The sequence below is a fragment of the Pantherophis guttatus genome, chromosome 1 (assembly GCF_059756535.1).
Source record: "Pantherophis guttatus breed Tessera chromosome 1, ASM5975653v1, whole genome shotgun sequence".
NCBI classification, from domain to species: domain Eukaryota; kingdom Metazoa; phylum Chordata; class Lepidosauria; order Squamata; family Colubridae; genus Pantherophis; species Pantherophis guttatus.
The window spans coordinates 293,117,149-293,141,371 of NC_142063.1; the positions used below are offsets into that span (position 1 = coordinate 293,117,149).

Genomic DNA, 24,223 nt, shown 5'->3' on the forward strand with positions numbered 1-24,223 from the left:
TTATCACACAGAGACTCATAAACTTTAGATAGGTAACTATAAATTAACTGTAAATTTATCAAAGCCATAAATAAAACAACTGTACAACATTTATGTAGTCCAGCTACTTAACTCTAGCCTCAAAATGGAGCCTTAACACTCAAAGCTACAACTGAAAGCAAGGACAAGATACGGCATTCTGTAAGATTTCACAGTGATTTAGCTATCCAAACTTTGCAGACCATGTTAATAATCACAGTCAAATATCTCATTCTTGCTATTATTTTTTCTTGTTTTTTCTATTAAAAATAACACATACAAAAGTATTAAATATTATCAAAATATAAATATGATGAAATTATAAATACAATTATATATAAAAGTAAATTTAATACAAAAATAATACTTAAATTAAGGAAAGCTGCAATGGGTTGAAGAGCAAGATAGTTTTACAATTTTGCTATAAACCAGCAGTACCATTGGAAGAAGAGGGGAAAAATAGCCACCAAAACCAATCTTAAACCTCAAACCAATTGGATAATGGTAGTTCTTGAGAAAAATTGCTATGAGGCCCTTTAGGTCACGTTGTGTTAGTTTGCCCCTTTCTACTATGAAAATATAAGTGTAGCCATTGTGATCTAACTGCAGATTTGCAAAAAAGTTTTGAAATGATTTATGGCTTAACCTGATAGTCAACCCAGGCTGCTGCCCAAGTAGTTGCTCTGTAACTCAGATTTACTTTTAAAAATAAACCCTCCTGAACAAAGTCATGTAATATTTTCGAAGTATTTTAAACCCACAAGCAATCCTTTACAGAAGAGTGGAATTACTCATGATGCATGAAACACTTTTGAATTTCACAAGAAAGATAAGCCTGACTCAAAATGTCAAGCACCATACACAAACACTCAATAGGAAGTTGCCTTCACTCTTGTAATGGGCTGTGAGAAGAAGTTTGAGAGACAGGAGGAAGAGTTGCAATGATATAGAGGACAATGGTCTGATCAATAAAATCTGAGTCCAAAACAGGAATGTAATTTGAGTAAGCACCTCATAATTAACTCTCCTTAGTTCTCTGGAATGTAAGAGCAGGAGAGGAAGATTTGCACATTTACACTTATAAGATTCTGTTAGTGTAATCTTATAATAAAAATCACATTAGCATTCATGATTTTGGCTTCCTGGTCTGACGGGCCAATGTAGCTCAACTGAGTTCTTCTCTTTTACTGTTTCATGAATACAGTGTCATCATCATCCACTGCAAAACAATATAGAGAAATAAACGGAATCATTTATTTCATATTCACTGGCAATACTTTATCTAAACATTATTACTGGTCCCAATGAGAGAATAATTCTTGGATTGTTCTTTGTCCTAAATCAAGGCTAAAGCAACTCTTTCTGTCAGCAACATGAGGAGGTCATTCCTAACAATTCTGCAACTATCAATACAGTTATCTAAAGAAAAGAGTGTATGTACAGTATACATATATGTATATGTGTATGCAAGCATGATTATATAGACCAGGCTTTGTAAATGCTTTCAGATGAGGTGGCAGGAGAGGTATTTTATTGTCTTCCCTTGCCAAGGCTAAGTCAGGGAGATTCTCAGTAGACTCACAGCCAAATGTACTAAATACCAGCTATACTAATACTATTTGAATGTTTTAAGAATTACTGGAATATGTTTATGAATTATAACTCAGAACCTGAAGCTCCTTTGGCAGAATTCTTCATCCAGCTTCAGTACAGTTGCCTCAAACAGCAGTTCTGAGATAATACCCAACACACACACACACACACACACACACACACACACACACGTTTATTGGACTAGCACAAGAGGAACTTATATTGGGTACATGGAATAGTATAGGGGGTGCTGACGTTAGCCATTACATTCTTTAAAGAACCTGTTGTGACCTCGACTCCCGAGCCTGTCCTAACAGAGGAAGAGGACTCAGAAGGTGATGGGGAGGAACTGACAAGGCCTCCCGCTCTAGGACCCTCCTCTCTGGCAGTGCCTCAGGTTCCATCTGAAGGCCAAGAGGAACAGCCTGGGATATGCCAGGAGGAAAGCATATCAGAACAACAACAGATAGGGAGCGAGGATGATGAATCCTGGCTTGATCCCAGGCAGCGTTGGAGGGAAAAGCGTGCGCAGCAACGAAAGAGGCGTGGGAGGGCCAGAGATTGAGCTGAGTCACTGAGCCACACCCCACAAGGAATAAAACTGGGTGTGATAGCTCTTCAGGCTTTGTGACAGTCAAAGTTAAAAACCTGAGAGTCACATCGTGTTACCTGGAATCTGGCTTGTACATATTTGGATTGGACCTTGGCTAACTCTTGCTTCGTGGATTACTTTTTGCTACTGGACCGGACTGAGGATAAACTCTCTCTTGCTTACTGTGAGTGAAAACTGACTTGGCAGGCATTACGCAGTTTACTGCCAAAACTCTTATCTGCAAGGGTTTCTAGTCTGATTGCTTAATAAAAACTTGGCAGGTGTGCCTGGTTGTGTGTTTGCCTGTGTGGGGAAGGGGGACAGAACAGCACGTTCCTTATCCTTGGGAACTATAGTCTACATATATCTTGGATTCCCCCCCACCCAAAAAAAAGATAATGGAAATCTCATCCTTACCTCAGACTCTAGAAGGTAGATACCTTTGCCATCTTTACTCATATTATAAAAGGCTTCTGTAAAAGAAAGGAAATGAGAAGAAATGGGATATTCAGAGAGAGAGAAAGGCAAGCTAGGTTATTTCATATCTTTGCATCTCAAAAACCAGGTCAGCTGTAGCAATGAAGGGTCCTTGAAGAAAATGTCCTCTCAGTGTAAGCAATTGGCAGAGGCAGATCAAATGTTTAAATGCCTCACAAACTAATCTACCAAACCATGTAGGACTTCAAGGGTGAAAACTGGAACCTTCCGTTGTTCCTGGAAGCCTATTTTAAACAATGCAACAAAGGTATGGCCCTACTAAATTTACATACAGTCAGACTGTTACATTTCCAAATTCCCAAGTAATTTTATAAGAACCATTTGTACAGCAAAGATGATCTAAATGTGAGGTGATGAAAGCATGAGTCACAACTGGAAGAGTTGCTCCTTCAGAAAACATTTGCTTTTGAGCATCTTATCATCAACCTCTCTCCATTCCACATTCTTAATAGGGAATCTGAATCAATTTATACCCTTTAATCACTGGAGGAAAACCTTTACTTGTTCCTTCGTTGAAGTATAGCAGATAGTACATAGAAAAAACCTCAGATGTACTGGAGAACTAAGCCCTAAAACCTGGGAGGTTAAGCCTGGGGAAGAAGAGTACTTTTATTTTTCACCATGTATCATGGGTTGTTGTGACATGAGATAGATGGCCATATAAATTGTGTAAATAAATCAATAAAACAAGCTATCTCCTTTCTGAGACATTGTCTCCCAATTCATTTGCTTTTCTATCACATTGTTATTTCAGTTGTTTTGCTTGTAGCTCTGTGGTTATTTGCTTGTATTACTTACAGTCAGTTTTAATACTATTTAAACTTGTACCATCTAATGAGTTTTCCTTTTGCTTCATTGGAAGATGCCTGATTATGGTTGTCCAAAAATAAGTTTTCGTGGTTTGTTTGTTTTTTAAAAAGAGGATATAGAATAAAAAAACACCCTGTCAATTCATTATCTTCTAATGTTATCTGCAAATCTTTTTTAAAAATCCCCTATCTTGCAGGGATCTAAAGTGAGCTCATTTGTATTCTGCATAGGGTGATCTGTGAAATAAATTCCCATGGAGTGCCATGAAAGAAATTTAGTGAAAAGTCTGCTTACCCATCATGAGTTCCACACGTAGCATGAAGCAGGCAAAGTTCTCAAATGTGATCTTTAGATCAGGGTTTCCATACCGGATTGTCAACAGCTTACAAAGTTCATTGCTAAGTGAGATTCCTTTGGAAACATAACAGTACCCACAAAGATGCTTAGACTGCAATCAATTATATTTATTTATTTTAAATAAATCCCATTTAAGAAAGTAGAATTTAGTTTAGCACAGATCTTTATAGATTTATGCATTCAGGTACCATTTTTTAAAATTCAGTAGTGTCTCCAATAGGGATTAGTTTGTTGGAGATGTATATTTTATCATGCCATAATAGATTAATAAGACAGTAAATCATATAATGTATTGAGCAGGGATTTGAACCCAGAGCCCCTGGTCAAATTTAATTCTTAATCCATTACACATCATTGGATCTAGAGTATAATGAATTATAGTGGTTAACATATACAAGACAAAAAAAAGATGTCCTTTATTATGTGCAAGAGATTTTATAAATTCGTCATTTATTTGCAAGTATTTTGTAGCATATATATCTCCTCCTTTTTTCCCCCTCACATCACACAATAATGTCTCTCTGTGAAAAAGAACTATATTACTGTGCCAGTGGTGAAATCCAAATTTTTTTACTACTGGTTCTGTGGGCGTGGTTTGGTGGGCATGGTGTGGCTTGGTGGGCATGGAAGGGGAAGGATACTGCAAAAATCTCCATTCCCATCCCACTCCTGGGGGAAGGATATTGCAAAATCTCCATTCCCACTCCACTCTGTGGCAATCCAGAGATGGTATTTGCCAGTTCTCCGAACTACTCAAAATTTCCATTACCGGTTCTCCAGAACCTGTCAGAACCTGCTAGATTTCACCCCTGGACTATGCCCAAAAGAAGGGTTTTTTTGGAACACAAGAGTCCTGTTCCAAACTCCAGTGGTTTCAACTTATGTTGCCATGGCAATAGCCAAAATCCAAAACTGCATGGTTGGTATCTGGTGGTTGGATATTATTTTCCATCTCAATTCAATGGTGACTACCCTCCAGATCAGTGGTGGGTTTCAATTTTTTTTACTACCGGTTCTGTGGGTGTGGCTTGGTGGGCGTGGCATGGCTTGGTGGGCATGGCAGGGGAAGGATACTGTAAAATCTCCATTCCCACCCCACTCTGGGGGAAGGGTACTGTAAAATCTCCATTCCCTCCCCAATCCAGGGGAAGGTTATTGCAAAATCCCCATTTCCTCCCGATCAGCAGGGACTTGGGAGGCAGAGAATAGATGGGGGTGGGGCAGTCAGAATTTTTACTACCAGTTCTCTGAACTACTCAAAAGTTCCACTACTGGTTCTCCAGAACTGGTCAGAACCTGCTGCAACCCACCTCTGCTCCAGATGACAAAGTAAGTAGTTGCTGGAGCAAAGAGGCTGATCCCTAGTGAGTAGGTAACTCACATTGAGTGAAGTAAAGGCTTTCTTCAACCTAGTATTTTCCAAATGTATTTGTTTATTACTTATTTATTCATTAAATATATTTCCATGCTGCCCAATCAAAAAGACTCTCAGCAGCTTACGCACACAAAGAAATAACAGAATATCCAGGTACAAAGATAAAAACACTATAAAGCCATACAGAGCCCAATTTCCCAACCAACCTTGGTTGGGCCTTGGTAGTACAGTGGTCTAAAGCACCCTGTTATTAACACAGCTGCCTGTAATTACTGCAGGTTCGAATCTTACCAGGCTCAAGGTTGACTCAGCCTTCCATCCTTTCTAAGGTAGGTTAAATGAAGACCCAGTTTGTGGGGGCAATAAGCTGACTTTGTATGAATATACAAAAGTATGAAGGCTATTGCTTAATGCATTGTAAGCCGCCCTGAGTCTCCGGAGAAGGGCGGCATATAAATCAAATTAAAAAAATAAAAAAAAACTTGCCTGGGAAAAAACTGGAAGGAACTGGTCTGAGGAAGACTACTTTGGGGCACCCTGTGGCTCAGCTGATTATCTATTCCAGTCTAGGCAAATTGAGAAGTATTGATAGGTTTGTGAACTGCATTGATTTTAGTAGAGCCATAGTTCTCCTACTTTAGAAAGCTGGAATTGAAACTTTCCTCCTACATCACACTGGCCTTATCATGAGTGGCAACAGCAATTAGAATGATTAATCCCAACTCCATAATATGGAAATAATCTTTAACCTCCTTTAATATCACACAGAATGATGTATCTCATCAATTATGAAATTATAGCCATCATTTCTTCTGCCATTTATGAAACTATGAAAACACAAGGCTGAGAGTCCCAAAAATGTAAACATCTTTTACAGGAGAAGCATTGGAATCTGCTGCCCATTAATAATGAGTTGTTTAATTTAATCAGTCAAAGTGCATTAATTCAATATGTCGTATCTGGTATTTTAATTGCATTATGTTTTTCATTTATGATTGGTTCATTGCTGCCATATGTGAATGCAAGTGAAATGTGATGAACTTTAATTTTATTTTGGTTTGTACATAATCTTCACTGTAACTTCCATATTTTATATTTGTTAATGTCAAACTAAATAAAGATAATTAAGCTAAAATTTAAGATTCATTAAATACTGTACTAATCTCATTTAACAGTATTCCATATTGTCACCTTACAATCATTTACCTTGCAACTATTTTAATCAAAATCATTTTAAAAACATTTTACAAGGTAAAATTAATTTTTGGTTCATTTCAGTGCAACAATAAAAGTCAGCAGGATAATTCAACTCTATATAATGGAGATTAATGAAGTTTTTAAATGGCTATTGTCTATTATGTGAAGACATTACTACCAGTTGATCTGGTTTTATGTAAAATGTACATAAAAATGCAGGTGTGTGGCCAGGCAATAATGATTTTGTTTCATGTATTTGATGTTCCTTATGTAAAAACTCAAGATGGCATAAATAGGAGGGTTTCATTTTGATATTACTATGATCTGAGTGCTTAGAAGCAATATTCTGACTGAGGTAGGTCTTTCCTTCAAAGTGAGGGCTAGAAATATCCACAATCCAGATACTAAAAAAGAATTCTGGATAACAGATGAGGTTGAGTGATTTCAGTCTGAGATACTGAGACAATCAAGGTTAGAATTTTGAGATGGTTCAGGATTTCTCCACAGAGATAATCCTTAAAACTGCCTTAACTGTCAGATTGGGAATAAAGACAGTGATAGACCCAAAATCATCCCCTGAGGTTCATGGCTGGATGGAAACTCCAATGTAGGATGTTTCAGTTCTTCTTCAATGTTCATAAATACTGCATCACGCACAGCATTCTGGAGAAGGGCCAGGAAGTAAGTGAATGCAATGTCATTATAGTCATACATAGGGTGCCACTACATAGGCCAAGGCAGGTCATTTTTTAAGAGCTAGGAGTCATACTGTATTAATTTATTGCTTTGGCCTCCCAATGCTGGAGGGACTATGGCTGATGATACGACAATACAAGAGAAGTTTCAGTCTGCTTTTTAGGAATTTCATCTATCTATTTGGCCTTAGACCAAACAGAAAAGAAAACTGAATTAACATTGATCACATAAAACATACTGAGAATAGATTAAAAAGAGAAAGCAGGTGTATATAGGAAGTATCTGAGTGTGTGCATGCGCATATGTGTGTGCGTAGATTACAGGATTGTAAAAAGGGTGTGTGTGTGTGCGTGTGTGTATTGTAAATCAGTCAGAGTAGATTAGTAGAGTTGGTGATGATTATATTGGACTGGTCTCTTAACAAAAAAAAAACCTGCTTTAGATGGAGGCTAGTCCAAGCATCTGCCGATGAGAGGTTAATTCTAGGTGCCAGGTATGATAAAAGGAGCAGCAAAGAAAGACATGCATCCCAAAACACACAAAGGCATTCTTGAAAAAGGATGGTTGAGCAGATTAAATAGAAAACAGCACCTTAAGCTTCATAGACACCTAAAGCAAAAAATATTGCTTCTGGTGGATGAGGAATGGAAATTTGGTTCACTTTTCAGAGATGGGGTTGATGTAAGGGACAAAGTTCTTTCTGAGGGCTGAATTGTCCTTCAGCTCTGTCACCTGAAAGCTTTTTAAATGCTAATTCCAAGACTGAAACCAGGATTTTTGCTTTCAAAGCTTATGTGACTGAGTTACAGTCACCACCATTTATACCATTCACTCATTTATAAGGTTTGGCAGCTATAGGATATTTCTGTGGAAAAACTAAAGGGCTCAGAAGTTTGCTATTTTATATCTGACTAGGGGATCAAAAACAAATCATGACATCTAGATACAAAACCATCTTATTGCTACTTTAATTTTTGTTTACCTGTTTCTTGCATAGCAACACGCAATTCTGACTGATCCAAGGTTCCTAATTGATGGGTATCTTTTTTCTGGAAAACTTCCTGCCATGAGAGTTTCAAGAGAAAAAGACAAATTAATAACATGAAATCATGCTAAGCAGCCAGTTTCACTGCTGGTCAAGCCTTCCATTAATGTCTTCCTTTTCTTCAGTGACCCAAGAGATCCAACTTTAGCTAAAGAGAGGCTGAGAACTAGCAGAACTCTTGGAGAGGTTGCTTACGAAATATAAGACAGGAATGTTTCATCGGATGGAAATTTTTAAGAAAAATTAAAATGGTTCTTCAGCTAAGGATGTCTGCTTTCTAAAACACTCAGTTCTGTGCAAAACATGGTTAGGTTTGCTGCATTTTTTCTTCCACAATGGAGGGAAACTTTCAGACATTCCTAAAAAGGCACAATTCACAAGGGAGTAGTGATTGGAACATAAGTGTGCTAAATCTCTACAACTGGCAATAATGAAGAAAGGTATTTTAGCCTATATTTTCCCCATTTTCTTTAAATTAAGCAGATGGGTGTTTATTGGTGAAGTTAGGTACAACATAATGCACATCGGCATGTACAATTTGTACTGGTTACATATCGTAGCTTTTCTTGCCAGAGAATTTGAATTGCCTTAACTGTAGGGGAAATTGCCAGTTTTTTGTCTTCATTTATTGCAAATTAACAATGTTGCTGGTATTTTGGCATATGGTGGGTGAAACTATTTTAGAAACTATTTTAGGAAAACCTAACCCTGATCTTGGTGGCTACCAACGACTACCTTTTCTTTCCGTTTCCAAAAAATATTTTAAATGTTTTATCTTGGAAACAGCTGTTCCTTTCTCAAACAGCTGTTATCACTTTTTTAAAAGTTTGCTGGGACATTGGTAGCAGAAACCCAACAGATGCATTATTAGAAAAACAAGTCATCTATGAACTCTGAAAACAAAAGAAGATACGTATCAGCAATAGTTGAATCCCAGATTCTGCCCAGATTCTTGGATCACACGATCACACATATTTATAGCAGAGAGACGCCAATTAATCATAAAGTTCAATGTGAGATCAGGAAGTCTTGAAATGTTTATAAGAAGAATGGAAGATATATTGCTCATGGTTTCTGTTGCCCTCAATTAAATGCCATTATATCAGTCAAACTATGAGATTGCCACAGGAGCAGTATTGCATGCAAACTCTGCCCACAGCCTGGAGTTCAATCCTGATGGATCTCAAGGTTGTCTCAGCCTTCCATCGTCGGTAAATGAGGACCCAGATTGTTGGGGGCAATATGTAAATTCTGGGCACTTTCTGCCCAGAAAGTGATGTAAAGTGCTATGAGGTGGCATATAAGCCTAAATGCTCTGGCTATTGAAGTCTAGCAGCCTTGGAATGACAGTATGAAACTGTTTTTCTCCTTATTGTCTACATTGGAGCTGACAGGGTATAGAAGCAATTGTGCATATTGATTCACTCTCGACTCAATCATTGATACTGTCTAAAGCAAAAATGGGAGCAAAAATGGGAGCAAAAATGGGGAAATCATAAGGGCTCTTCTCTCCATTCCTCAGTGATCTATTGGTGATTTTTCTGTTCTCCCTCCCCCTCCCTCCCTCCCTCCCTCTCTCTCTCTCTCTTTCTCTCTCTCTCTCTCTCTCTCTCTCTCTCTCTCTCTCACACACACACACACACACACACACACACACACACACACATACACACACACCCCACATTGTTGCTTACCTGGTAAAGGAGCAGCTTCTTCCAGAGAAATCTGAATTCTTGAATGCTCAAGGTTCCAGTACTGTTAAGCTGAGTTATGCTGTTAAGGCATACAATATGACAGACAAGGTTGGGGCTAGGAAGAGATAGCAAAGCTGGAAACCAAGTTAGCTCGGCAAAAAGGAGGATAGGAATTTTTTTCAGTAAAGCATGCCTTGTGTCTAGCATACTCAAAGTCAAAACTAGGTCTTGATTTTGAAGGTCTTTGAATTATGCCCTAGGGAACATTGTACCAATTCCTAAAAGAATCTCTTCACCATTAATTTCCAAGATTGCAAAGCCAGATGTCAGGCTGAATAGACATGGGAAGAAAAATAACCCCCTGTTAGCTCAGATGAATAATTTATAAGGCTGGACTGTTGATATAGATGCTTCTAAATCCTGCAGTCCTTCCTAAGGCTTAAGCCAAGTACTCTGGCCTGTTTTACATGCAAAGAGATTCATACCCACTGAAAGATGCTTCGTCCTTTCATTCTTTCTCACTGTCCTGATATTATTATGCAGCCCTCATGGCAAAGCTCTTGGACTTGAATTGTTTGTGAGGATCTCAATCTTTAGGGTAATACTTAAGGGAAGAAAATGTGATTATGAAACAGAGAGATAAGTGAGAGTAGCACAAAACAGTGATGAGAGTCAGGGACTGTCAACTTGCAAAGCATCCCTGGCCTGCTCTCGAGTTGCCATCTCGAAGTTTGGCTCGAGGCTCATGATTTAATTAGGGCATCCATCGGAACCCTGACAGGGACAACATGTAGGGAACCGCACACTCATAATACATGAAAGCATATGTTCCTCTCTCCTTTGTTATCCTTTTTCCCTTTGAGTTCAGAAGAACGGTAAACAAGTAATTATTACAGAAAAAGAATTGCATTCTTCAATTAGTCAAGCTAGCAAAATAGGTGACACAACTAAGAACCAAAAGCAGGATACATCTAAGAGGGCCAAGATACTACGGCAAGCATCCAGGCTAAATCTCATCCCATAATTTTGATGATCTAGAGGGAAAAAAAGAAAGAAATGAAAAAGTATAATCATAATACAATCATATTCTCCACAGAAGAGTAGGGACCTGAGCCAATGTAACTTCAATGTGAACATAAAAAATGAATGAGCTGCTGCAAAATGCTAATCCAGGTTATTTAACTCTAATTTGTGAATAAACCATAATTTCCCAAATTCACACAAAATACTAAATGACAAACTATCCTGTTCTTCACACTAGTCAAGCAGTTACTTCTGAGAAGTCCCTCAAATAAAGAAAGGAACATAGAGAAACCATAGAGTCCCTCAAATAAAGAAAGGAACATCACTCACACATACATACAAATGTATATTTTTAAATAATTTTTAAAAAACGTACATAAAGTAAGAAAAAGAAGGCAAAGAAAACAAAAAGAAACAAAGCTTAAAGTACAAGAAAGGGGGAAAAGGGAAAGGAAAATAGAAGAGAAAGAAAAAAGACACAAAGAAGTAGCTTCTGATCTTTATATCAGTTGTAAGTACATTTATAAATTTAGGTTTTACTTTATGCTTTCATATAACTCTCTTCTTTCTATAATCTCTCCTGCCAAATCATCAAAACCACAAATCATAAGCTTATTTTTTTTTCTGTTCCATGCAAAAAGTCCCTAAGGGATTTCCAGTCAGCAAAAAATGTACGTATTGTCTTTTGTCTAATCAAAGAAGTCAATTTAGCCATCTAAGTTCCATCATCACCATCCTCCACTGTGGGCCACACCAAATCTTTCCACCATAGAGGCAATAACTTTCTGATGCTCTTGCTCCTGCAGCAGTTATTTGTTAACAAAAAGTACTTGTAACCCATAAAGCTATCTTAAATATAATTATCTACTGAGTGAACAAGCCTTCATTGGTATGTCTATTTCTCTTTAATTCAGTCAAGTTATCCTAAGGGTTCCAGCTTGGAGAAGGTATTAGATCAATTGCCAAAACAATAATAATGATAATGGAATGCATTTTAGGCTTTTTTATTTGGGCATCTTGGTAAAATGTTGCTGCTGTTCATTTCTAGTACCAAGGAAGTCTGCTTAGCAGGATGTCTGAATGACCTTGGGAGAAGTCACTAGTCTCTTTTTTTTTTCTGCTTGATTTGTCCCTTGTCTAACTGTACCAGCTGAAATAGAACAGGAACATGGATAAATCTTGACAGTTCTACGTTCTTCCTCCCTCCTGCCCTCTTTCTCTCTGCCTCTCTCAGACAGAATAAATAGGCAAGTTAAAAGCTAGTCCCAAGCAGTCCTAGTGATACACGAATGACAAGAAATGAAACAGAAAGAGCATCTAATCTTGTTGCAAATCATGATTATAGATTGCCTGCAGACTTTTACTGAGCAGGCGCCAGGCTCATAATTCACTGATCCCTTCTCTACAGAAACCAATGATGTTTTAATCTCATTATTGCCCTGTTTATTAAATATGAATCATGCACTGTAAAGTTTGGAAATGAAAGCTTTAAAATTGATTGCCTATGAAGAATAAAAGATGAGCTGCATAGCCTGGTTAGTTTCGTTATAGATTTCCCCATGCCTGATGGGTTACTTTGGAAAGATGTTCAAGAGCGATGAAATAGCTGTCTACTCTCACTCTTGGGGAAGCTAAAAAGACTGGCATGGCCTGAGGAGATGAAGGTTTTGCTTCCCCATCTCTACTTTCGCTCTGAACTGATGCTACAAAAGCTTTTATCTCGTTAAGTTCCTCAATGGTTTCCGTTCTTATCCAGTTAAGATTTTTCCATCCTATTTATCTGTTATATTCACCAAATGCTGTGTTTTTGTAAACTTCATGTTTCAGTAAAAAAATAAAACAGGAGAGAGAGAGAGAAAGAGAAGATTTTAACCATCTTGCAGCCTACTGCTACTACTAGCTAGATTACCTACAAGTTTTCTGAATACAATTAGAACTTAAAATACCAACTGGTTAATAGAAAAGTAGCAATTGATTTAGTTCCTGGAGAAAAGATGGTCCTTTGGAATCTTTAAAGAGTTTTGGACTAGATATAGAGAAATTCTAAAATATTTTTTAAATCAATGTTTGTTTGTTTTCCTTAGGACTCCCAGCAGTTCTGTTATGTACTACTACTCTTTTATTACTGCAATGATTTATTGTTGCTTATTAAAGTTCAACAAAATGATGTCAGAAGAGAGTCTCTTTAATTGTATTCGACCAGTGTATAAACAAGCTCAATTTATCAGAGGCTTTTAAAGATTTGTGTCATTAAGGAATCAAATAAATTGTAGTAGATGAGCAACGTATCTTGGAAGTCGTTCTAAACCATTAAAATTAATCAAACTTCAAAAATTGCAAAATGTTTCTTTATTTTAAGGTTTGGCTCTGGGTGTCAAACTCGCATCATCATGGCAGTGTCACGTGACATATCGCAACTTTTCCCCTCTTTGCTAAACTGGGCGTTGGCGTGGCCAGCGTGTGACACATCCGGCCCGCGGGCCACATGTTTGACACCACTGTCCTATATAAACATCTGTAGTTTATATATAGAAGTAGATTTTCCTGACACTATGAATGCATTTGCACTTACATACAGGAACTATCACTAATTTGCAGCCCTTCTCCCATGAAGAAAGCATCATTACTAAACTTGCACTACAGGAATATGAGTTCCTTTGCATTAAAAACGATAGTCTTATTAAGAGCATGTAAATGTTGCAGTTTATACATCTGTAACACAAGACCCTGTGCTATGAAGGATAAAGGGGAAATTAAATCCCATTCTCCTTTAAAAACCTGTGAGACTAACCTATATATTTATTGATTTAAAATATTTCGCCTACTTTCCTACTTAAAAAGCACTTAAAGCAGTTAAAATACTTAAAATATGGATGAATGGAAAGTGCACTACCTGCATCACTCATAGATTTCATGTAGGTTTGTGTGAAAATGTGTATAAAATACATAGTGAGTTTTAGAATCCCATACCAGACATACTTGTCCATGCAATGCTGTTTAGGATCCTTTGCAGCTGCACTGCGTTTATTTCAGGATACTAAAGCAGGGGAGGCAAAATTATAGAAAATCCAGTGATTAACATCTTTACATCTAAAATTACTAACGGGGAAGGGAAGATAGCAGTAGTCCTGTTATCTTTTTTAAAAATATGGAAACCTGAGGGGTTTTTTTTTAATCCATTTTTGAATTATGTCAAAGCAATAAAAGATAACGGTTTATGATTCTCAATTTAATTTAATTTAATTTTGTCCCATCTTTCCTCCATCTATTAGACAATGATATATTAAAAATATTATTCTGTTCAAGCATATACAATCTGTCTTCTTTTGGACATACTATGTCTGGGCTGCAGAAATCCCAGTGGATCCTAATAAAAACCAAACCTTCAGATTTTCTGTACTGTTACTGTCCTCTATTGGTCATATAGTTTTTTAGTTCATTTATTTTTTATTTATTAATTATTTATTTTATGTGATTTGTACATAAAATACATAAATGTATAAATATAAATTTAAAACATATATTAAAACCCATTAAAATAATCAAACCCCCTCAGTCCAGGTTGGGCGATGTAAACAGCCATGTTTTTAATTCGCGGCGGAAGGTGCGAAGGTCAGGAGCTTATACCAAGCAAGGCCATTGATATATCAGTTGCTGTACTTTCAGCAAGAACTAGCTATGCCTATCTGGATTTCAGATCCACCACACAATACCCAACTTGGAGTTTGAACCTGATGTCTTCAACATCCCAATCTGTGCCACCAGATGGGATGGTCCATTTATGACATTCTGGGTTCAGTGATTACAACAAGCAATTAAGGGATATTGACATTTGACACTGGAGAAGGACATTTTTTTTTCTTATCAGACATTGATGATTGAATCTACAAGAATTTAATTATTATCAAAGAGGTGGTTTACACTTCAGGCTAAGCCGTGGTTTATTAATCATGGTTAAATTCACCAAAATTGCCTGGTTTCATGCAACACACTAAGCACAAATCCATAGTTTTTAAAACATAAGGGCTGAGTTTACATAGCAGAGAAAACCCACACGAACCATTTTCTGGTTTAGTTTGCTATGTGAACCCAATTAAGAGTATATTTCATTTAATTAATAGTTACACACCAACAGACAAATGGAAAACCCATATTTTTTCTGAGAAACTGTTTTTGGTCAGGCATGTTCAGAAAAAGTCCTCAGATGTACCAGAAAGGATACTCACTTGATCAAAGTACTTAGAGAAAAATTCTTCACAATCTTCATGTTTATCAACTATTTCCTATAAAGAATAGAACAAAAATTAAACAGATGGAAGGGGGAATTTTCAGGATGGACCAATATGAGATTTATAGAATACAGAATATGCAATATATTCAATAAGCTGAACCAGAAGCATTGTGTGCTTTAATGACTACAGATGTACTTCTAAGAAAACCAAGTGCAAAAAGTGCTCCTATCCAGCAAAGACAAAACACCTGCCTATGACACTGATATTTCAAGTGACATTTGACATTGATATTGCATATGAAAATATCATTGGGTGAACAATCATGTCAAGAATATCCAAATTAGTCTCTACCACAGTGTTTCTCAATTTAGTAACTTTAAGATATGTGGACTTCAACCAGGGGTGGGTTCTACTTACCTTTACTACTGGTAGGCAGGGGGGCTGCATGCTCTTCTGCGCATGCGCAGAAGCATTTTGGTGACATCAGGGTTGGTGGGCGGGGCCTCCCGCCAGTTTTACTACCGGTTCTATAGAACCGGTGCGAACCGGGGGCAACCCACCACTGACTTCAACTCCCAAAATTCTCTACCCAGAATAGAACTCATTGTAGTGCCTAGCAAGCTAAACAACTGGAGAGCAGATACCTATGTGAACAATTCAGACAGAATGGGTACCCACAAGTATTTATACAAGATGTTTACACAACACGATAGGGAGAGAAAGGAAGAAACAAGGTACAAGACCAACTACCCTGTTTCCCCCAAAATAAGACATTCCCTGATAATAAGCCTAATCGGGCTTTGGAGCTCATGGCAATAAGGCCAAGCACTTATTTCAGAGTTAAAAAAAAATATAAGACAGGGTTTTATTTTTGGAGAAACATGGTACATGGCACACCATGCCATACATCAAAAACATTTTGGAAGCAGTAAAATGCACTTTCCAAGATCTGAAAGTAGGCATCACACTCTGCCTAGTGGGGGTAGCGACCCCTTTGGGGGTCGAATGGCTATTTCACAGGGGTCGCCAAAGCCCTCTCTCGCCCCCCCCAAGCCTTCACTCACCCTCACTCTCTGCTCTGTTGGATCGCCGGCCGTTCGCTTACCCTGCCCACTCCCAATCTATTGTTGCCTCTGATGGCTAGAGGGAAAAAAACAGTTTAAATTCTTGCCACAGGGCTTCAAAGGGCCACCCTATAGCCAGTGGTGCAGCTGAACCATTTGTTAAATTGCTGGCTTGCCCCGCCCCTCTACACCACTATTTATTGCCAATAAATAGTGGTGGGCGAGGGGCGGGGGAGCCAGCAATTTAACAAATGTTTCGGTGTTTTTTTGTAATTTTATTGGCCCCGGGAGCTTCAGCAGAGGCTAATTAGCTCTTGATTAGATCAGCTCCCGACCCTCAGCTGATTTGCTCCCAGCTGTTTTGCTTAGGGTTCAGGGCTCTGCTGCTTGCTTGCAAAGCAAGCAGCAAAAAAATCTGCACTCTTTGCTTGCAAAGAGTGCAGATTTTTTTTTCCCCTAGCTATGCTGAAAAATGAAACTGGAAGTAAAGCAGGCTGTTGGCTTTGCTATTGTTGCAATGTTGGAAAACTAGGCAGGCAGATTTCTTTTCTTTTTCCTCACCAAAAAAGGTAGGTGCAAACAATGGGAAATTTAGGGCAAAAGAGGAGAGTTCAAGATTTTAAAACACACACACAAAAAAAGCTCTATTTAACTAGGGAATTGTTATAATTGAGATACTATTAATTGTATATTGTGTTGAAAGCAGAAATGGTTAAGTTGTGGTTTGGAGGAATATATGGGGGAAATTATTTGGTTTATTATTATTGGTAAATATAATTAATTGATTTGTAAGAAATTGGATTGCATGAAAATAATTGGAATATTCATGTTCATATTGATTAATATACAAAAAAGGTAGTTATATAACTAATTGATTTATATTAAAATGTTGAATTTATATTAAACAACTGTAATATTACATAATTAACCAATGTGAGGATGGATATAAAAATAGATGACAATGGGAAGGGGTATAATATAGAATAGAAGGGAAAAATTGAATTTGATTAAGATTAGAGATGAGGATGAAGGGTAACCTCGGTTTTTTACAAAAATAGATGAGGAATAAATATGGCAAAAAGGAAATATAGAAATTGTAAATTTAATTGAAATGACTAAACACTGTTTAAATTTATGAACCGGCCAAATACTCTGTTGAAAGAAAATACATTGTATGTTTGTATGTGTGTTTCTAATTATTGCTATTTATTCATATTTGTTCTCTTTTATTCTTTAAAGTTTAACAATTCATTCTTTATCTTAATATCTTTATATTTGTTTGGGATTGGCTTTCTTCCCTTTCATCTTTTTTATTGTACAGCAATCTTTCTCCTCAAACCTACCACCTCTCTCTTTTCTTTCCTTCTTACTTTCTCTTCCTCACCCTCTTCTTCTCCTCCCTACTTCCTCTTCCTTTCTCCTTCTCCTCCTCTCTTCCTCCCTCTCTTACCCTCACTCCTATTCTAATTTCCCTTCCCTTCCTTCATCCCTCTCTATTGCTGTATCCTTTTATGCATATGGACTACTCAGAGGACTGAAAAAGTTATTTCTGACTGGTCCTCGCACTTTTGACCAGTCCTCAAACTTACGACCGTCCTCACATTTTACATTTTTGCCCTATCTTGTCACCATGGGGAAGAGAAGCAGTTGTGAAATGAGTGACACAGTTGTTAAGAATGCTACAATGGGCATAAATGATGACCAGTCATAAGTGCGAAGACCGGTCAAAAGTGCGAGGACCTGTCAGAAATCACTTTTTTCAGCCCTCTGGGTAGTCCTTTTGTGCATATGGACTACTCAGAGGGCTGAAAAAGTTATTTCTGACTGGTCCTCGCACTTTTGACCACTCCTCGAACTTACGACTGTCCTCACATTTTACGTTTTTGCCCTATCTTGTCACCATGGTGAAGAGAAGCAGTTGTGAAATGAGTGACATGGTTGTTAAGAATGCTGCACGGGCATAAATGTGAGGATGGTCATAAGTGTGAGGACCAGTCAAAAGTGCGAGGACCTGTCAGAAATGACTTTTTTCAGCCCTCTGAGTAGTCCCTATGCACATAGCCATGGCCACCCGGTCACATGACCAGCTAGCCATGCCCACCCAATCACATGACCTCCAAGCCATGCCCACAAAATAAGCCACGCCCACAGAACCGGTAGTAAAAATTTTAGAACCCACCCCTGGTTGGGGGTCACCACAACATGAGGAACTGTATTTAAAGGGTCGCGGCATTAGGAAGGTTGAGAACCACTGGCCTAGAGGCTACCATATGAGGATAAATTATACATTGTAATGCTTGGAGGTAGGAGATACTTTCAATGAAATGTACTGGATCCCCTGCATGGATTTCCACTGTGACACTGCGACAGGTGAGGAGGAAACTAACCACCAGATTACAAGAAGACAAGTGAGTGGTCAGACAAGGAAACCAGAACTCATTTGTAGTCTTTCATTGCAATGAACAAGGACATACATTCAATTTTGTTGTTACTAAGATTGTTGGATGAGCAGGCACAAAAACAGCCAGGGAAATTATTGAAGCCTGGGAAATGGGCCCCTCATCAGTCAAAAGGAGTGCTGATTTACCATCAGTTTATCAAGTACTTAGGAGGCAAGATTTGGCAGCACAAAGAAACAACAGCCAATGACTTAATATCAACACCCCAATCAGCAAGTAAAAAGCCACATACAACCACGCACCATATAAATACCACACATAGAATAGCCCAAAAGCACACACTCTGGACAGGGTGGGAGGGAGGGAGGGAGGGGGGGAGAGAGGAAAAAGAGAGGGGGGGAGGGAGGGAGAGAGGGAGAGAGAAGTTCCCTGAGGATGAGCTCCATCACAAGTCTGAAAATTTGGAAGACTAAATCTCTGGTCCCAGTGACTGACACAGATTGGTTCCGGCAACATTATCTTGGGACCTGCATATTCACCTTTGTTCGAGAATAGACTTTCCCTACAAGTTACTGTCAGCAACTTGTATCTAATCATATTTATTTATTAGATGTATAGCTAATCTTTTCTCAGAAGTTCAAGGCAGTATACATATAGTACTCCCTCTTTCATTTTTCCCTACAAGTAAAATGTGTGAATCTGGGCTAGTAGTTGGTCCCAAGTTAACCAGACAGTTTCCATGGCTAAAGATGGATTTGAACTTAAGTCTCCGTGGTCCTAGTCCAGAACCTTAATCACTATATGACACTGACTCCCCGGTTCTAATTATGTATGTATACAATGTAAAGCCTCAGAATCCGGAAGAAACAAAAACTATCCTGCCCTAGATGCATTATTGATTCTCCATAAATGTGTTTAAGCTCATGAGATAGCCATCTAAGTCTTCAACACCAGCATATTCTGCAATTCACGGATAGCAATTGCCTTATTGATCCATACAATATCTTCAGCCTCTTGAAAATCCCCTTTCCTGAACTTTGGCAACAAAAGCAGATGATTTTCTTTTTTAGGTGAGACTCTTAGCTTCAAAAGGTTCCCCACCCTTAGTATAAAAGCATATGACATTTGGCCCCCAACAATGTATACAAAGATTTTAATGTTGAAACAGATGAATAGAGGTAAAGACATTGACTTAAACCTCAAGGTCAACATCACTAGGAAGTTTAAACAGCCTCATTGCCTCTTCAAATTTGGACAGAAAGCATGCTAGCAGCCCTTCACTGTTCTTTTAAAACTGAGATTAAATGATGCTATTCTCAATAGCAATCTATTTATCTATTCTACCTTAGCCACAGTTTAGTAAGAGACAGTGCGTGTGTTTTGGGTCCCTGTGGCATTTAGCTAGTGAGTTCTCAAGATTTTCTTTCTTGATCAGCTATTATGGTTTAAGTCAAAAGAAATATTCACTGCACATGAGTGATGAAGGAGAGATCTTCTGTTGCCATTTCCACATTATGAAGTACTATGAGTTATATTTCCTTTGCTTTCTGCTACCCTTTAAAAGCATACCGCAAGGTCTGCTCAATCACTCCTACTTTTTCTCTAAATTTTATTCTGACATTCAGGTGTCACGACTGACAATCAGAATCCATTTGTAAATCTAGCTCACTGACGGCCTCATCCCCATTCAGGTTATGCCTCTGAGAGCAGTTAAGCAGAAAAGAACAAGAGACAGAAACAAAGTAGTAGCTATACGGCATGGTTCCTAATCACATCTCACCTTTGAAAGGACACAGCTCGAGTCTCCACCCAATTCACTTTTTAAAAAAAGAAGAAAGAAACCACCATGAATGTTAGAATGATGAAGTAAGTGTCATGATTTATCTAGACTGAGATCTTTTATTTTATCTTGATCTTGAGATCTGTTATTTTAACTTGCTTCAAAGTATATTTTAGATTTTTAAACTTTAATAAAGATATGATTTAAAAAACTATTTCATAAAACCCACAAATCTGGAGGACATGATATTCTAATTTTTGGCTTCTCTGGGATTTGACCTTGCTTGAAGACAATACAGCTAATAGCACCCATCCATTTCTGACTGGAAATGGAAGCCCTCCCAAGAAATTACTATCAGAGAGAAACTTTCACATATCCTGTACTTTTTATAGTAGAATTCACTACAAGAAGTGCATGTATACTTTTTAAAGTATACATAGACAACACATGTACATTGACAAATGCCATTTATCTCCTTTTTCTCTTTCCATGCAGAAAACCTATATAACAAAATCTTTAGTAGAAAGAGATTTTAATTTTTGCCCTCCACTTCACCAAGAGACAGTCTTAATCAAGATTCTTAAGAAGAGCCACTGCTTCTTCAACAACCTTGATGAAGCCAGTACTAGAGGCAAGAGCACACAAGGAAATTAATTTGTGGATTGTCTATTGTCTTTCCTTGGACAACCATAGCAATGACATAAGTAAGAGATGGAGGGTGCAGTACAGGAGGACAATCAAAGAGAGGCATCAGCAACCTATGTTCACATAGCAGGCTGCACGAGTGATTTTTGTGACTCACAAATGACGGAGGACTTTTAGGTTGCTCATGCGGCTGATTCAGATGAGCACTAACGGAAGCCTGATTGTGGTAGATCAGCAAATCTTTCTGACACCCTCTTCCAAATTGTTCTAGTAAAGTTAAGACAGCTTTGGATAACCACAGCGGATTGAGTCTCGGAGGACTGTGAGTTCCATTGTTATTCTAAACCAATTTCTCATCTCAGAACTCTTTTCCTTCTTTGGTATCCACATCCAGATAGCAATTCTCTGGATTCTTTAAAATGCAGAGTATTTCATACAGGCCAGAAATCTGCACCAAAATATCTACTGATTACCTAATTACCAAACTCAGTGTGTCTGGCACTTTACAGCATGCTAGCATGTTTGAAGAAACGAAACTCTGAATGTGGTGAAAAAGGAGATAAAAGGAAGCAGAACTGAAGAGGGAGGCACAGAGGTTTTGCTGGAAATGCACAGGAGGAATTAAAAACAAGAAGTCTGGCTGTTAGGATGGTCTTTGCAAATTAAGAAAGGAGTTCTTACCGCAAGCTGTGCTTTCTGGAGAAGATTCGCAAGATGAACTCTGACTCCTGATGAGGTTCCAAGGTAGAGGGAACCACCACATAAGTCCCAGGAGGGAGGCGGAAATCCTGAGTCACTTCTCGATTATTCACAAAGAGCGACTGACCCAAAGGTGAATTCCAGATGAAGAAAGAAGGAGGCAGCTTTTTATTATTATCGTGGGACTAAAAAATAAAACAAGAAAATAAATCAAGGGTATTTCTCATGATGACTGAGATTTTTTTTTAAAAAAAGTAATAGAAGGGAGATGAAGGTTTACATGTTTATGCTGCTCACAATGTTGGCTCAGGCTCTGGGAACAAATATACATACCATCCTGTTCCTGTATTAAAAACAGATGCTGCAGATCATTTCTAGATATTTCTAGATGAAAATGCAACACTAAAAGCCATGCTGGAATGTTTAAAAACATTAATATTAAGTGGAGGGTGGCAGATTTTCACTGGGAAACAGAGGTGGTATTCAGCCGGTTTTCACTGGTGGGGGGGGGTTAATGTGACTGGGTGGGCGTGGCCAACTTTCTTTTTTTTTTTCAGCCGAAGAGGTTGTAGAAAAAAATGCTTTTAGAAGCCTCTGACGATCCCAGCTGAGCTGTGCAATCATCAGAGGCTTTTTTTTTTTTTTACTTTTAAAAGCATTTTTTCGGCTGAAGAGGTTGTAGAAAAAATGCTTTTAAAAAGTTTTTTTAAAAAGCCTCTGATGATCGCGCGGCTCAGCTGGGCATGGGGGGGGGGCGCAGGGATTTTTGCTACCGGTTCTCCGAACTACTTGCCGCCATCACTACCAGATTGGGCGATCTGATCCGAACTGGGAGCATTTCAACCCTGACCCCGGCTCCAAGTTGTGCTATTTAGGCACGTTTTCAAGGCCAGGTGCATGCATGGAAGGTGCACAAACGAGCAAAGCGCATGTACGGAAGACTGGGTGCATGCACAGGCAGCACACATGCAAAGTGAGCGTGCACACTTGTAAAGGTAAGTGAAACCCACCCCTGCTGGGAATGGTCAGGGTTTCTTCCTTCTCCTGACACTTTTTACTCCCTATGACTAGAATATCAATCCAGCCTCCATAATATTCTAAAATGCATAGGGTATGTTTTAATAGAAATTAAACCTTTACGGCTGAAACAAACAAATATTTGAGCCATTTTACTCATCTCCCCATGTTAGTCTTTCCTCAGTTTCACTTCCTTCCCTCTTGCCCTATGCTTTCTTTGGGTACAGTTTTAGGCCCTCTGAATAATCAGCTCAGAACAGTTTCCAAGAGACTCTCCAAGACCTTGTAGGCAGGACTTGGAGAAGTTTGAATCTATTTGAACTGGCTGGACAGGCAGATAAATACAAGAGAAGGTGATCCATCAGATCAGGTCTGGAGCTTTGTAGGTCTTTAAAGGGGACAACTGGCATATTGAATCGCATCCAGAAGCCAAATGGCAGCCAATGCAGTTCACAAAGTATGAGTAAGTTATTCACAAAGTAAGTTCATCTAACTTTATCAGGATATATGCGTCATTGCTGAAGTTGCTGCATTTTGTACCACGTCTAGTTGGCATATTCTGCTTTATTGCACATCATGCACCATGCCTGACTACAATTGGAGCACCAGAAAGAAATCCATCAACGATTCAATACTATGTCTATTATGGTCAGGATCATGCAAGAGATAGTTTGGTGTTCTAGTCCCATCTTAGGCACAAAGCCAGCAGGCTGGCCTTGGACCAGTTACTCTCTCTCAGCCCTAGGAAGGAGGTAATGGCAAACGACTTTTGAAAAAACCTGCCAACAAAACTGCAAAGACTTGTCCAGGTGCTCTCTGAGAATCAGACGCAAGTGAACACGAGAACTAAAAATGTCAATAATCGGGCAATCCAAATGTTTTCAAATTATATTAAGCTCCATTTTTGTATGAAACCCAAGAATACCACGCTTGCACACATGTGCAACACTTCTGTGCATGCACAGAAGCATCCGGGTGGGTGGGCGGAGCCTCCTGCCCGAGCCGGGGCGAACCGGTAGCAACCCACCACTGATACCAAGTCTATATTCTTCACAGTGTTCCTGTTCTTGTTTGTTCCATGAAAGCTCCCTTAAGCTTAACCAGACTTACTTCTGTGTAAGTATCCTTAGAATTACAACCATAGATATAGTTTGAGCATTGCATATGACCATGAGGAAAAACTTGCCCTCTGATTAGGCATTTCTATCACCAACAACTAAAGAGAATACTCAGCACAGAAAGACTATCAATAATTACATTGGCTAAGAAAAATGGAGCCTCCCGGAGCCAGCCATACCTCACAATGACTCTGACATTTTACTCTCCAATGGACTTTGTTACCACAAGAGCATTTGCAGAGCAACTTTTGCCCTCTCCCTCACTCTCGTTGTATTTCTCTCTTGCTAATGGAGCCATTTATCATCTGCTAAGAGGGTGGGGTTGCCCCTTAGAATGCATCATATATTAAATGCAAAGCATTTATGCTTTG

The 24,223-nt window shown here is 38.5% G+C and overlaps 1 protein-coding gene across 1 annotated transcript in view; it reads right to left on the reverse strand.

Annotated features, from left to right (window-relative positions):
• Window positions 1-992: 992 nt before the first annotated feature.
• The window catches only part of LOC117671425 (calpain-14-like), a 47,513-nt gene continuing 24,282 nt past the window's right edge, over window positions 993-24,223 (reverse strand). The window contains exons 11-20 of the mRNA XM_060692627.2: window positions 21,700-21,902; window positions 20,374-20,410; window positions 15,125-15,181; window positions 13,869-13,935; window positions 10,845-10,909; window positions 9,876-9,944; window positions 8,119-8,197; window positions 3,806-3,922; window positions 2,621-2,676; window positions 993-1,237 (exon numbers count right to left, since the gene is read on the reverse strand). Coding sequence (XP_060548610.1) covers window positions 1,211-1,237; window positions 2,621-2,676; window positions 3,806-3,922; window positions 8,119-8,197; window positions 9,876-9,944; window positions 10,845-10,909; window positions 13,869-13,935; window positions 15,125-15,181; window positions 20,374-20,410; window positions 21,700-21,902 — 777 coding nt within the window. The 3' untranslated portion in view covers window positions 993-1,210. The remainder of the gene's footprint in view (window positions 1,238-2,620; window positions 2,677-3,805; window positions 3,923-8,118; window positions 8,198-9,875; window positions 9,945-10,844; window positions 10,910-13,868; window positions 13,936-15,124; window positions 15,182-20,373; window positions 20,411-21,699; window positions 21,903-24,223) is intronic.